The following is a 15,546-nucleotide window of genomic DNA, read 5'->3' as shown; positions in this document are numbered from 1 at the left end:
CTGTCAGATCAGTTCAGAAAATTATATTTTCTTAACCTTTAACTGTGTAAAAGTTGATCCTCATGTCATGTTGAGACGTTTTAGGAATAATGCAGAGCTGTCAGTTTCCCTCTATTTATACGTATCAATATTATTAGAGATAACAAACACCAGCATGTTTATACCGAGGGCTTTAAGGTAATCATTATTTCATCTCTGAGCCAAAATGTGTTTTCATCACAGACTAATGAAGAATTAGTCCTGTGCTGTGAGGGTGTTTATGTGTAAGGTCAGTGTGAGCCTGCAGATGAATGCAGCCTGTGTGGAGGCAGAGCAGGAAGCTGAATGACTCACTGACCTTATGGTCCTGAGAAATCTTCTGCCTCTGTCCAAGGTGCTGTAACACTTTGCATAATTTTCCTCTTCTTCCTCCTCTTCCTCCCACACAGAACCAATTCAGACTCTGCTCTCCATACGAGCGCAATGAACCCAAACCCTCAGGACCCCTTCGGCATGAACCAGCAGATGGGTCGAGGTCCCCCCCAACGTAATGGTGAGAGTAACACACAGAGCACAAAACACTGAAATTCCAAGAGAGCAGCTGTTTTTTGGCTGTTTTGGTCAATGTGTCCTTAACTGTACAGCAGCTTATGGAGGCCCACGCACCAGCTCCTTCGTTTGGACATAATTCAATCCATAATGTCTTTTTAGTCTTAATCTGCATTTCCTGTTGTTTTTCTGTCTGTTATAGCTGCACAATATAAAAACCTCATGTCACATAGACCTCTAAACCAATCATCTACTAGAACGTTGGAGTATTTTCTAAAAAACAAGCAAAAAAAAGCAAACAGATAAGAAATCTTCTCTATTCGACATGATCTCATCGTCCCCTGTCACTCTTATTGGCCATTCTCTAATGTTACATCATACGACAAGATCATCAAGGCCCGGTGGAAGACTAATACAAAGACTGGGTAGAAAATTCAAAGCCCCCCTCCACTCAAAAATGTGTTTCGCTTATTGTTACTTTACCTGGATGTTTGAGCTTCACTGTGCAGAAAGAGTTTGAAACTAGAAACTCACATTGAGTTTCTCTGTGCTCATCTTAAATCTCTAAACTAACTAACTTATGGAAAATCATTTCACATACTAATTCCTCTACAATACAGATATATAGCTTTTTTAAGCTTGTTTTAAACCACGTACTGTCCTACGAGCAGCTGCTTATGTTTTTCCTACAAGCAAAACTTTTCAGATGAATCTCCTGACAGTGATCACAATTACTCTGATTAACCACTGCTGTGGATCAAAAAGCTCGGGACACAATCATCCCTGTACAAATGTTGTTTCAATGATTCACTTAAAGTAATCAAGAAGTCCACTTATTGTGTTCATTCTGGGTCTTTTCATACACAACAACATATGGGAACAAAATGAGTAACGGTTGTTGGCGACTACTGCAAACTGTCATCTGCAACTTTTCTAACTTGTACAAGCAGTTTGGACTGCCAGTGTGTAATGACCGTCATAAGTTCACTCTGTGTGTGTGCGTGTGTGTGTGGGTGGTAGCTTTGCAGTCTTTTTTCAAAGAGTCCTGTATAAACAAATGTATTTAAATTTCTGCCTGGGCCTGATTTGGGTGCAGTGTAGCTAAACCAGAACTAACTCAGTCTGGCATGTGCTGCTGACCTGTTGTGAGACACACTTGTGTTGTGTTTTCTCATTTCATGGAGTGAGTGTGAATGAGCGTGAGGAGCAGAGCTGACAGAATCTATTAACAGATTAGAAGGAGGTGGAATATTCACAGTATAACATGCGCACCACCAACAAGGGCAGGAAGACTCATTCAGATCCACTTGTGTACAGAGACATTATCTCTTCCTCTCATCCAGTGCATTACACTTTGCAGCAGAGGTGCAGCCTGGTGAGAGCAGAAGTCCAGGTCACCGCAGAGCAGAGCCGACCTGTTTTAAAACTAGACGCCCTCTCAGTCACATGCAGTTTGCAGGCTGCTCCTGTGCTGGGCCCATGTCGTAGTAATCATGCTAGTTTATGGTGTTTGTGTTTCTGTTCCTCTGGTCATTTATTAACAGAGAACACAGTCCATCCAGCAAGCTGCTCCGAGCTCAGTTACACAAACCACTATCAGGCCAAAAGAAATGTTGTGATTATACCTTCAGTCCAAAGAGAAAAGAATTCATCCTCCTCGTTCTCTTTTCACACTCTCCATCCCTCCACTTGCTTCTCTGCTGAGCTGTTTCCATCTGAGCATCCATTGTGTTTCTGACAGTGTTTGTCACTTCTGTCTGATCTCGGCGCTGATGAAGTGTGGACTGGATGAGAGGAGTGCTCCTCCGCTGGATTACTACTCAACTGTGTTTAGCCAACAAGCTTAAACAGGATATTGCTTTAAGATCTGGGCCAAGCATGAATTTCACGTACAAACAGATTCAGCCCAGTATAGACACATGAATTATAGCACGCTGTCACTCTGTTGTGCTTTAAACAGCTCATCTCAGAGCCAGCTGGAAACACGTGTGTGTGTGTGTGTGTGTGTGTGTGTGTGTGTGTGTGTGTGTGTGTGTGTGTGTGTGTGTGTGTGTGTGTGTGTGTGTCTGTGTGTGTGTCTGTGTCTGTGTCTGTGTCTGTGTCTGTGTCTGTCATCAGGTATTCCATGTTCATGACTGCTTCCTCTTTGTTATACTGGTCTCCTATCAGTCTTTTGTAGGATTAATCTACCAATGATTTTGTCAATTAGACAAACCTCTGGGTTTACTTCAGGCACACTCACATTGAGCCAAGGATAAAGTTAAAATACCTTTATTATGTCATTGTGGCATATCAGAGTAAAATATGTAACAGAACAAAAAACACAGAGCACCACAGGGTTTTCCTCAGGGAGGAGTGAACCAGAGTGGAGTGAGTCCTTATATTGACAGATCTCTCCTGCACATCATATGATATACTAAAAGTAGGCTACGTGCATGAGAAGATATTAGTTACCATGATAATTCTTATCAATAAAAGTCAACCATCCATTTTTAAACAATAAAGAGGGATAAGCCAGTTTACGAGAACGGTCTGAAATCTGTTTTCTCATGAATAGCATCAAATGTAATAATCGTCTGATGGACTGCTCCACAGACTCATTTTCCCAATTAATTGTGTTGATCTACAGAAGACTTATCATCAGGTTCCCATGCTGGTGTTATCAGATGTCCTGTTCTGTCAGAACAACAGATAAACCTAAAGATATTCATCGTACTACCACTGAAGAAGACAAAGCTGGAGGGTTCTTACCTCAATGATTAATCAGTTCTCAAAATATTTGCTGATTAAATTTCTCTCCATTAATCAGCTTTTAATTGATGTGTCAGCTCTACCGTGGTGCAGCATCTCCTTCAGTGCAAAGCTTCCAGGCCTAGAATCAGGCCGTTATAGTGAACTGTACATGTGAGGAGGTGATTACATTTGCCCAGAGATGAGCTCGGCCTCCTGTGGATTGTCACATACACTACTGTCTTCTTGCATAACCTGCTGTATATAGTCCACCAGCGCATAGTGCACATAGCTGCACAGGTTGTATATCCTTTCCTCTAAAAGAGGCTATGACACCAAACAGGTTCGTGTTGGGGAACGAGCCGTGGTTCTTCATCACCTCACTGCTGCTGCCTCAGCAGCGCAGGGAGCTGTGAAGCCCCAGGGCCTCATTGACACCTCAAGGTTTCAGCTGGTTTTGAGTGGTGTTAAGCCCTCGCTGATTAAAGAAGCATCTAACAAGGAATTACAGCTATGAGTCACAGTGCCGGGGAGGAAGCTCTTGGGAGCAGAGGAGTTCAGCTACAGTCTTTTTTGGTGTCCTTTTTTTCTGCCAGTTGTTGTCAGTGTTAAGGAGCAGCACCAGTCAGAGGAGATCTAACAGTTCCTCTGCAGCTGACAGGCCTCTGACTGCTGGTATGCTCTAGACAGTGATAGTGTTTTCTTAATCCTGAACATTCACAACACACAAACTGAGTGCATTGCACAGTGTAAGTGATCCAGCCAGGGACACAAGCCAGTCTTTTTCATCCTAGTTGTCCTGTTCCTGTCCTAGTTTTGCCTCCTTGAGCAACAGCAAGGAGACACCTTTGAAGGGGAAAGGAAATGATGCTCGGCTGTTGTATCGCCTCATTGTCCATCTGTTCTAGCAGCTGAACAACTGCCTCTCAAAATGAATGGGCCTCAGAGAGAAATGATAGCATGGAAGGAGGAAGGAATGGGTGGGCAGCTGATCAAAGGCTAATGTAAGAGACGCTGAGCTCAAGTGAACGATGGGGAGACTTGACAGGGACATGGCGGAGAAACAACACATTTTTTTCCTAATAAGCAACAGAGTGCACAGGAAGTGTTGTTGCTTAACACGTGTGTTAGACACAGAATAGAGAAAAGTTAAAAGGAGGAGAAGACAAAGGCTCGTGTATCTGGCATCGATCTGCAGTGAAGAGGAAGAGAAAGAGGCTCTTTGTGGCACGAGAAAAACAATGGCCTTCTCTTTAGTCCTCATCAGTCTGTGACTCCCCCCCACCCAACTTCTCTCCCCCCCTTTCCCTCATCTCTGTGACTAATAACATGATGCCAGATGCCCAGCTGTTGTGTTTATGAAACTGCACAGTAATTGCGGAGTGTATTCCATCGAGCCTGTTCCTGTCACAGGGACTGATTATTGTTCCAGACATGTCGGAATAATTCAAACAGCTGGTTAATACTGAACATCCTCTAATGTTCCTCTGTTTTTGTTTTTATGTCTTTCTTTATTTCTTCATCTATCACCCCCACCCCCCCTTCTCTATTTTTGTGTTTGTTTCTGTGGAGGCTGGCATGCAGCTAGTGTGAATGAGGCAGAGGTGGATGGCTCTGGAGATGGTGAGTTGCCTTTTTCCTCAGTAATCAAGAGATGGTGTCCATTACATCATCCGTAGAACACATATTTGATTAAAGTGTGCCTTCCTCTCTGCAGTCTTCTCCTTCCCCAGCCTGGCTAACGAGGAGAGTCTAATAGGTGTCAGTAAGCCCCTCCCCAAGCAGCTGTGGGAGGCCAAGAAGGTGAGACCTCTGCTTACAGTGAAAACCTCCAAGTTACAGATTAGGTAATCGTGACACCTTAGATTCCTGTCGTGCCTGAGTCGTGACGCGTCATGAACCGGTCTCTCCTGTGTGGTGGTAGAAAGGTGACTGGACAGGATGAGCCAGAGGCAGATTTATAAGATCAGGAATGTCAACAACAAACATGGCATCCAAATCAGGATGGAGGAAATCATAGATGTTGTCAAACTAGAAGAGAAAAGGCACAAAGGAAAAAGTCTCCTGTCGATTCCTCATTAGTTGTTCTGGACACAGGATCAGTTTCACAGTACATGAGGTTAAATGATGAACTGTCACACTCAGCGCTCATTTTCATTCTTCACAATCAGTGTCTTTTGGATCCAGATTTTACTTCAGTTCCCAGGTGAAGCACCCAATCAGAATGAGCCAATCATGCAGCAGCACAGTATCTCTGTTAATGTGGAGCTTTCCACTTTGTAGTGGGCATCAGGTGATTTCAGGCTTATTACAGATAAAAATACATTGATCTGATACACAGGACCAGATTAATTACAGTTTCTTTGTCAATGTCGAAATAAGAAATTGTTGTTTTCACCACCGTTCAGTTACAGCAGATGGAGTTTTTAGTGTCACAGAAATCTCTTGCCTCATGTTTCCTTCCAGAGGCAAGAGTCAGGCAGTGTCTAGATTCCATCAGTGTGTGATAAAAATCCCTGTAGATCAAAACATTGCTTTATTTAAATTGCTGGGAGCCATTAGCACAGTGTAAGGATCTGTTTTTCTGACTCTTGGCCCAGTTTGATTTTTTTGGTTTTTTGATCCAGTACTTATGAAAGTCCCCTTGGACATGTGTGTTTTACACTGTTTGTTCATGTTACCTTCCAGAAATGTTTTTAATTTTAATTTTGGTGGAAACAGAGCAGTGGCTCTGGTCTGATTACAATTATTATCTGGTTGAGGGACAGAGCTAAAATAAATGTTCAAGTTTTTTTTTTTTTTTGTTTTTTGTTTTTTTTTGTTTGGGATATGCATCAATTTCTAGCACAGTTGTAATTTTGTGTTTCTGTTTCAGGTCCAGTCTCTGGCGTCGAGGCCTAAATCCTGTGAAGTGCCTGGAATCAAGTAAGTCCATTATTCGTAAATAAACCTTTCCTTCCTCTTCCATTGTACCCATATCGTTGTAACATTAACATAACGTCACACAACACATTTTGAAGCCCATATCAGATTCTGTGATTTAGAATAGGACACGGCTGTTTTCCACAGGCAGTAACTGCTGCAGTCGGTCAACACAAACAATGAAATCCTAGAAATGAAATGCCACACATTCCCATCACGTCAAACAGGATGTCTGGGTTCCTCTTTACACCTCTAACCTTTTAACTGAGAGGAACAGAGGTATGATTCCATTGGCATTGTTCAACGACAGTTTACTGAGACTATTGTTTTCCCACTGCAAACCACCTCCGCTGTTGCGTCATGATGTAGAGGCAAGCGGACGTCTCCGTTTTTACTGGCAGTTCAGTTTTCCTTTATCATGTTTCCAGTAGTTGATACAGGATAGACGTGATTTACAGTTCATATTTTCATTAATCAGAAAGTCTTACAGTCTCCTGAGGAGCTGCAAGAGATTTAAGACTCAGAGAAAACCCCTCAGGAAAATCAGTGATTGAACAGTGATAAATGCGCTGCTTTGTTTCACGCTTTCTCTTTTCCCGACTGATAGAAAAACACTGTTTGTATGTTTGTGGAGGCAAGCATTTGTTGTGCCAGTGTGTGCGTGTGGGGACAGACAACAATGAGTCACAGTTGCTGCTCATATGCTGTTAATGCGGCATATGAGCAGAAATGGAAATTGGAGAAATAATAGAGGAAATGAAGAGTGGGTGGAAAAAAGAAGCGTCTAGAACAAGTGGATGGGAGTCAAAGAAGCATCTTGTCAATTTGAAATGGCAGTGGCAGCACATTGAGTGGCCCTGCCTTTAATTATGCACAATATTCAAATGAATTCAAGTAGATTGTGAGTGTTTTCTGTCCACCTCCTCTGCAGTATATTCCCGTCTCCGGAGCAGAACCCCGGTCTGTCCCACTACCAGGGCTCATTAAACACCGGAGGCTCCCTGCCCGACCTCAGCAACCTGCACTTCCCCTCCCCGCTCTCCACCCCGCTGGACCCTGAGGACAACGGAGGGTATCCCAACCTCAGTGGAGGCAGCAGCACCGGAAACCTGCCGGCCGCCATGATGCACTTAGGCATCGGCAACTCGCAGGGTGGGTGGAGTACAGCTTTGTGCTTGTGTTTGTTTGTGTATGGTTTTTTGACTTGTGATCCCTCTTTCTACACACAGAGAGGGCCAGTAAAGACACAAGAGAAAAGACATCTATAGTTCCAAAGCTTTGTTGATGTTTGTTTACTGCTTTTCCTTCACAAAATATATTTAAGTTGTTATTAAATTAAAAATGATCCCAAAAAAGAGAAACTGGATCAAATTTGAGAGCGAACTGTTTCATTTAATGCTTTATGTTTTGAGTTAAAATTATTGAACTATCCACTTCATCAGTCCACCATTTTATCCAGGTTTGGTGACTTCACTCTTTTCAAAGATTGTCTCATGCTGGACACTAGTCAGACACATTTTGATGAATGGTCCTGTTATTTCTTCTTGCTGGATGTAGGATTTTAGGATTTAGGATTTATTCACTGTCAAGACTAAAAAAAAAATCTGTCAGTGGAAGTGAATCTTCATCTTTGGGATTCTGGTTTTTATAGGTTTAATAACCTGAAGGTTTGTTCCAGCTTAAAGTTGGGAACCGCTGCTCCAGTGTTTCTGAGCAGCTTCCAGGTTTCTTTCTCTGGCAGCCGAGCGATCATGCATTATGGGCAGCTCTCTGAATGATCTCTCTGTCTCCAACTTCCTCACTCTGAACTCTGCTGCCTGATCGGATCACACCCGCCGCTGCTCTGTCTCAGTCTTTCCTCTCTGTACTTTGTGAGTAGGATGTGTGGTTGGGCTTCCATGTCGAACACAGTTCAGCTTGGCCGAGCACCAAAGTGACAGAGGAACTTTGACCCTGTCTTGGCTCGCTACAATCAGCTCTTTTCTTTTCCTCTGCTTTCTCTCTGTCCTCTCATTTTCCTTTCCTCTGCTCTCCATCTCTCTCTCCCTCCAATCACACAAAAGTCTAGTGTTTTGGGTTTAAGACTGGAGAGCATGCTGGAAAATCAAGTGCATACTACATCATAACTTCCACATGTTCTCCTTGGTCTCTATGGGCCCATATCTGCTTTGGATTCATCGCTGCCTTATTAATTTCATTGTAAATGAACATTTACGCCCTTATGCTGTTTGAAACTGATCAGTCTGCCCGTGTCTTCACCGTCCCTGCAGGACTCTCCTCCTCTTTCAGCAATCCCTCCATCAACTCCTCCCTGCTTATGTCCAGCAACTCCCCCCGGCGACGGCCCGCTCCCATCAGCCCCCTCACCCTGTCTCCAGGCGCTGAGCAGCGCAGGGGTCTGGCCAAGCAGTTGTCTCCCACCATGTCCCCTTCGCTGTCCCCCATCACACAGGTACACACACCTCACACTGAAGGAGTCGTGGTCCCCTGACGACAGGAGGGACTGTTCAGTCTGTAGTTCAGTTTCTTGTGGAGGTTAACAAAGCTAATACAGTTGTGGGTGTGTTGTGTTGAACTGATTTGTTGGGCTCTTCAGTGTCATTGCATTTTGTAAACTAACACTTGGCCGTCAGAAATACTTAATGTAGCACCGAGACGCTTTTGCAACAAGAGAAAAGGTGCAATTATATGAAGTAGAATCCAACCCACCAGTAAAAATTCCTGCCATTGCAAAATACTGGTGCAGTTGTTTTTACCCCTGTTTTTGATGGGGAATGTGTAGCTGAGTAATGACACGACAATCAGAATAAATAAACCTCAAGTCTGAATTAAACTTGTAGTCACTCTGTAGTGACTCCTGCTGGCTTCCTCTGTCCTGCGTAGGGAGTTGCTTTGGATACCAGCCACATGCCAAGGGAGCCGCCCCCACCCTACCCACTCTACCAACAATCCCAGCATGCAGTGGACCAGGGCCGACAACGCCAACAGCAACACCAGCAGCAGTCACAACAACAACAACAACAACAACAACAACAACAGCAGCAGCAGCAGCAGCAACAGCAACAACAGCCTGTCTCCCCTCTTCAGAGCATCCCGCTGGACTTCAACGCGAGCCAAGTGAGTGCTATGAAGGCCGCCTTTGTCCTTGTGTGTGTGTGTGTGTGTGTGTATGTGTGTGTGCGCATGGACACACAAAGACTCTGATTTTTTGCTCAGCAGTGATTGTGGTGCTCTGTGCATGTGCATTGTTTGTAATGTTATTTTTGTCTTCCTGCAGGATTTAGTGCAGGAGATTAGATTCAACCAACACACACTGAGTTGAGCAGTTACAGTTCCTCTGTAGTTTGTTTTTTATGGTAAATAGACCTAAACAGCAGATAGAAATATTCTGCAAATGTTGTTTGTGTAACTATAAACATAAAGGTTAGTAATACCTCTGATACAAACAATTTTCATGAATCAATTAATTTTGTTATTGATTTTTTTTGAATAATGAAAAATGTCCATCAGAATTTCCCAGAGTTCAAGGTGACGCCTCTTCCGTCTGGCCAACAGTCCTTTACATGAAAATATTCAGCTCACTATTATTAAACTGAGAAAAGCAGCAAATCCTCACTTTTGAAAAACATAAACACATTATTTAAAGAAGTGATGGATTATCCTGATTTCTGCAGAAGAATTTTCTGTCTATTGACTAATCAACTAATCATTTCAGTCCTAGAAACCCTTAATAATTATAATGTGATTTTTATCATAGTTCAGGTCGTCGTAATAGTTCAATCATTGCCCAACTCTGAATAAATCCAGGTCTACTGCACCTCACTGAACCACCATTAGAAAGTAATTCATTTACATCACACGTCATAATTAAACTCACAGACTGTTTGTTGTCTGATGATGACGTCTGATGTTTTGGGACTCTTTGTCTTCCTGACAGCACAACAACATGGCAACACTCTTTAACGACCCCTTCATGGAGCCTCAGTTCTCCAATCGCCAGAGCAAGACCCTCCCCTATCAGGTACTGGTTGACACACACACACACACACACACACACACACACAGACAGACAGTGTATGTTTAAGCACATAGTGTGTATCTTTAGTTAGAGTTCATCTCCACAGAACCATGTCAGCAAGGTCAGACTGTTGCAACAAGGATAAAGACTTGTTGGCCTGTTTTTTCTTATCAGTACAGATGTGAAGGTCAACAAACGCAGACAATATGGACGTGAACATGCAAAGTAATTTTAATAATACTTCAGTATAAACATTTGTAACGGCGACAATCACAGCTGCAAAACAATCTCTGACACATTGGCTGAGGACCCTGACTTAGAGCTGAGTCTGCTTGTTGCACAGACATAAATTATTTACACAAATAACTTAAAACAATATAATTTCTTTATTCAAGAAATTATGAGGATTTTGTGCAGCTCTTCAGGACACATGTCTCTGTGGTATCAGTTCATTACCCCACGAGAAGGTTGTGTTTGTGCAATGCAAGGTCAGTTCATCGGCAGGATACATCCAAATCTTATCAATGGATTTTCATGTCGTTGTAGTCTGTTGTAGTGTCACTATGGTTTTCACTGTACTGTCGGTGTAATGAGAAAACACTGTGAACCACTCAAACACATCTCATCAAGTGGCTGCCAGGACGAATACGACGACTGATTCTCGTGTGTCTCTTCTCTCCACCATCTGCCGTCTAGTTGGACCAGTTCGGTCTGTTGGAAAACACAATGAGCTCCACAGCAGGGGGTTCTTGCTTCGACCCTTCCTCCTCCTCTTCCTCGCTCTACTACTCTCAGGCTGCTCTCTCAGGATTGGGCGGCAGCCACAGCAACCTGCAGGACCCAATGCACATGAGGTCCAACATGCTGTACTCCAACTGCAGCGGAGGACTGCCCAACATCATACTCACCGGTGAGTCTGACAGGCTGATGGGCTGCTGTGGTGTCTCTATGGGAAAACAGCTGATCTATGGAGGGCCTGGTGAGAAAACAACTCAAGTTGTAGTATAAACAACACAACACACACAGACACTCACACCACAATTATTGATTGATTTTTAGTCACCTGGGGCAGAAAAATCCCAAAAGACACACAGTCCTGAAATATTGTTTGTAAGAGTTAGGTGGCTGCTGGAGAGGTTGGTTAGAGCAATGAATGATGACCCTGATGAAGGCTACAAGCCGGGGCGCGTCGGAAGGGGTGGTGGATCTGATGATATCGTGGACGATCTTATATGATACGAATCACAACTTCCAGTCAGGACTTTCACAATAAAACCAGAGAACAGGAAACAGGATGCAGATTGTGAATCAGATCATGGATTTTGATTCTACCCAAAAAGATTGTCAGAGGATCTTTTAGCCAGAATGCCCTCCCCTACACGTCAGTCCACGAAAGTTCTTGTACTGCAAGTGTTGCATCAAAACCAAACTTCCTTGAATTTCTTGAATATTGAGTGTTCACACTCACAAACACTCCCAGGTTAGTGATTTGTTCCTGAGGCTAAAATCAAAGTGTCTGCAGAGCAGCTGGTTTCTAGGGAATCAAAGTTAAGATTTCCCACAGGAGGAAAATGAACGAACCCTCATGAAAGATGTTGACTTGACCTCAGGCTCCAGCTGCAAGTTCTGATATTTAGCTCTAATTATGGCTGAAGCTTGAACGCAGCAGTCATAAACGGAGGAGTGTGCCGGATGTGTTCAGTGGTGAGGGCAGTGAGACTGTTAACTGTAGCAAGAGAAAGTGTTTTTCCAGACGGGAGGAAACATTCACCCACCATCATCTGTTTCTCTCTCCCAGATGACTCCAACCCCAGTCTGTCAAAGGACATCAGCAGCGCGCTCTCCACGGTGCCGGAGTGTTTCGACTCAGAGGGAGGCTTCCCATTGGAGGACGAGCTGCGCATCGAGCCCCTTAGCCTGGATGGTCTGAGCATGCTCAGTGATCCCGACATGGTGCTACCGGACCCCTCTGTGGAGGATACTTTTCGCAGTGACAGACTCTGAATGTAAAGGTTGTCACAGGTTTCAAGGAAGAACACACACACACACACACACACACACACAGATTTGCAGTGTATAGAGTGTACAGATCTGAATATGCATGCTACCAATCTCTGTCGGGCCACTGTGCATGCACCCACTGCCACTAAGATTCATTAAATGTGAAAGACGTGAACGCGGCGCACACAGTCATGCACACTTTTTAAAGAGGAGACTTGTGAACAAACACTGTTTACACCCGCTTCATGCAAAGTTACCCTCACGCAGCTTGTTTTTCTCAGTCGTTATTTTAAATGAGGTGGAGCGATGTGGTCTAGGGTTTAAAATCAGCACTGGGAGCAGATCCGCAGGTCCAGCTCCGAGAGTCTGCGTCTGCCCCCCAACCAAAAAGACTTGGACAAACATGTGAGACGATACAGCGAGGAGCCCGAGTCCTTCCGCTTCCTTTTCTCTCATCACCAGCTCGCAGCCCCCCTGAAGCCATAGCAACCTCATCACCATGGTTACACACCGTAGCAACCCCATTGCAGTGCTGAACAGCAGCACAAATGCCAACACACGATTTATGTTTCTTTACAGCTCCAATATATAAGTGAATGGGAGCCCAGAGCTGCGGGTCCTGCTCACAGCTGAGCAGGGACGTGTCGTAGGTGAAACATCTGGCAGCCCTCTTTTCTTCAGGTGAAGTAACATCCAGCTGTTGCAGCTGCTTCAGGCTCTCAAGCAATCATGGTAGAAATGAAGACTAAAGGAATTTGAGTTTTGTTTTAAAATGTATTTCTATGGTATCAGATTATTTTTAAAATGTTTGCCACTGATTTATAAATATATATATATATATATATATATATATATATATATATGTACACGTACATATGCAAGCCTCAATTTCAGTCTGATTAGAGTGTGTTTTCAAACTAGAAACAAAAAGGGCAAACTGTTTACAAAGATGAGATTTTAATAAGTAAATATTACTAAAGAGTATAGATTTTTTTCAGAATTTCTAATTAAGAAATACAATTCTGAGATGTATTAAATAAATGCTATATTTTTCCGTGCGATCTGGATGGAGGCCCCCCCCACCCTCCTCCTCTGTCACAGAAGAGTCAGCTGTGATTTCCTCTGGCAGAACTTTGACAGCACTGGGACAGTGTCAAAAATCTACTTTAAGAAAGGAACTTCGCATTTTTGACATGTTTTTTTTTTTTGTTTTTAAAAATATTTCTATGTACATTGTATGTTTAATTTTACATTTTGTACCGACTTGTAATGGCGCTTGTACTGTACTTTAAATCTTGTGAATAAGGGCATGCGCTGTGCTACTGTGGATCGATTATGTCCCAAATATCTGTTTGCATCCGGCTTCCTGTCCCTGTGTTACAGCAGCACAGTAAACCCTCCACCCCCCCACCCCGACCCCCCCTCTGTGGCTGAGCAGTCAGATTGACTCACTCAGAGAGCAGACTGTGATCTGTGGACATCGGACATCATGTAACATTGCACTTAACCTTTTTTTTGCACTAATTGGTTCACATTGTGTAGACTAGTAGTTTTATACCAGGTAAGAGTGTTTTTTTGTTTTTTTTTTTTTTACCTGATAACCCAAAGAAGTTGAATGAAGCCATTAATAAGAAAAACTAAATATGTGTAGCCATCGCACACACATTTCAAAACACCAGCACCAGGTGTTTGCTTTGAGGTGATGTGAGAAAACTGATGACGTTTATTTTCGGGGTTCGACCATGAGCTTGTCTTTACACTTAATTATGTAATAACTGGGCCATTTAGGGCATTGAGTGCCCCCTAGTGTCTGTTTGAATAAAGTCAAAGAGCTATTTTTAATATTGCTTAGAAACAAAGATTAAGAGCAATCTTCTGACGTTGCTCCTTTAGCTATGCAACTTTTTTTTTTCAATTACTAAGTGAAACCTGTTGAACAGGTGCAACTTGTACATTATGCAGTGTACACAATGTGCGGGATCAAATTTGCTATAAATCACAATATTACATGTGTCCACTGTCCACAGTGTGTGTGGAACTGATCTACAGTCAGAACAAGAGCGTTTGCAGTGAATGATTTAAAGGAACGTTGTGGATTGCAGGCAAAAGCTGCATGGCACTGTTTGTGTTTTCTTTTTTGTTGTCTTTTTTTACTCATCAGTTGGAAGGTGTCGTACCTGCACTGCGTGGACTGAGGGTTCTTTCAGAGATTCAGTGTGATTATCTGTCAAATACAAAATGAAGAGGGGTGTGGGGTTATCATGAGGTGGTTTTATAAGAGTTTTTATGCAGTTTCAGCTGTTAGACATTTGTATCTGCTCTGTTAACTCTGTCAGACAGTGGGTGAGTGATGGAGCCACTCTGTATTTTAATTATTTTTTGGTTTTTGGTTTGTTTATTCCCTCCTCTGTCCCGGCCTGTTTCCTGCTGTCTAAACGCCTGCCTGCCTTCTGCTGCCTTACTTTGTTGTATTTTGACTTTTCATATTCCAGCAGTAACTTGTATCAGCTTGTAGTCACTTCCCTTTAGCTTTAGCTCTGTTTGGTACTAACTGCCCATGATTGTTTTCTGTCAAGTAGTCTCACTGTTTCATTTGTTTTGTTTTGTTTTTTTTTTGTTTTGTTTTTTGGTGTCTTACTTTTTTTAGTTGCATATTAAAATGTACAGTTCTGTTATTTAAAGAATGTTTTTGTCCACTAGTGTTACTACTTTTTTTTTTTGTTTGTTTTGTAATGTCAGGTGTTTTTTTTCCCCCAAGATATAAAATTTTCTTAGTTTGTAACGTATGTTATAGTGCTTATCTTTCTGATTTAATATAAACAATAAAACTATACTGTGTATGAAGAAGTCTGAAGCTTATGTTGTCTTCAAATGTCAGAGGAGGTGGTAAATATTTCTGCCAGTAGATGGCAGCAGTGTGGTGTAGTTCAGATTCACACAACCCACAAAATATTGTGGAAAAAAACATATGCAGCTTTTTCCATGATTTATTTTGTGTTTAGCTCTGTAAACCTTTCCATCTGTTTCATTCTTTATACAAGTTAATAGACCATCAGTTTAGGAAGAGGCCGACCACGAGCCAGAGGTGATGCTGAATCTAATGATGTTCAACACATGAAGTAATCTTCTCCCTCATGTCATCTGTAATTAGTTTATTTACTCTCTGTCCACATTCATCAGTGGAAAATGTAGATTCTCACTGTTAAGTGTGGCTCTATGGTATAAGTCATGTATCAGATTCAATTCAGTTTTATTTGTATAGCGCCAAATCATAATATACATTATCTCAAGGCACAGGGTCAGGTCAAGACCTTACTTTGTTACAGAGAAAAACCCAACAGTTCCCA

At 42.6% G+C, this 15,546-nt stretch overlaps 1 protein-coding gene across 8 annotated transcripts in view; it reads left to right on the top strand.

The window, feature by feature from the left end:
• Positions 1 to 15,046, top strand: part of crtc3 (CREB regulated transcription coactivator 3) — a 35,005-nt gene extending 19,959 nt beyond the window's left edge. For 3 of the 8 annotated variants that reach the window (XM_071489599.1, XM_071489598.1, XM_071489601.1), the window contains 10 exons: positions 429 to 532; positions 4,831 to 4,881; positions 4,976 to 5,061; positions 6,134 to 6,183; positions 7,112 to 7,332; positions 8,451 to 8,632; positions 9,064 to 9,297; positions 10,118 to 10,201; positions 10,895 to 11,177; positions 11,997 to 15,046. In XM_071489599.1, coding sequence (XP_071345700.1) covers positions 429 to 532; positions 4,831 to 4,881; positions 4,976 to 5,061; positions 6,134 to 6,183; positions 7,112 to 7,332; positions 8,451 to 8,632; positions 9,064 to 9,297; positions 10,118 to 10,201; positions 10,895 to 11,177; positions 11,997 to 12,202 — 1,501 coding nt within the window. In that variant the 3' untranslated portion in view covers positions 12,203 to 15,046. The remainder of the gene's footprint in view (positions 1 to 428; positions 533 to 4,830; positions 4,882 to 4,975; positions 5,062 to 6,133; positions 6,184 to 7,111; positions 7,333 to 8,450; positions 8,633 to 9,063; positions 9,298 to 10,117; positions 10,202 to 10,894; positions 11,178 to 11,996) is intronic. The other 5 variants (XM_071489604.1, XM_071489600.1, XM_071489605.1 and 2 more) reach the window with 3 other exon arrangements.
• Positions 15,047 to 15,546: the final 500 nt, after the last annotated feature.

This window comes from Trachinotus anak, unplaced genomic scaffold, assembly GCF_046630095.1.
Source record: "Trachinotus anak isolate AG129_WGS33_773 ecotype Australia unplaced genomic scaffold, CSIRO_AGI_Tana_v1 ptg000011l, whole genome shotgun sequence".
Lineage (NCBI taxonomy): Eukaryota > Metazoa > Chordata > Actinopteri > Carangiformes > Carangidae > Trachinotus > Trachinotus anak.
The sequence above is the reverse complement of the archived record's forward strand: the minus strand, read 5'-3'. Positions and strand labels throughout refer to the sequence as shown.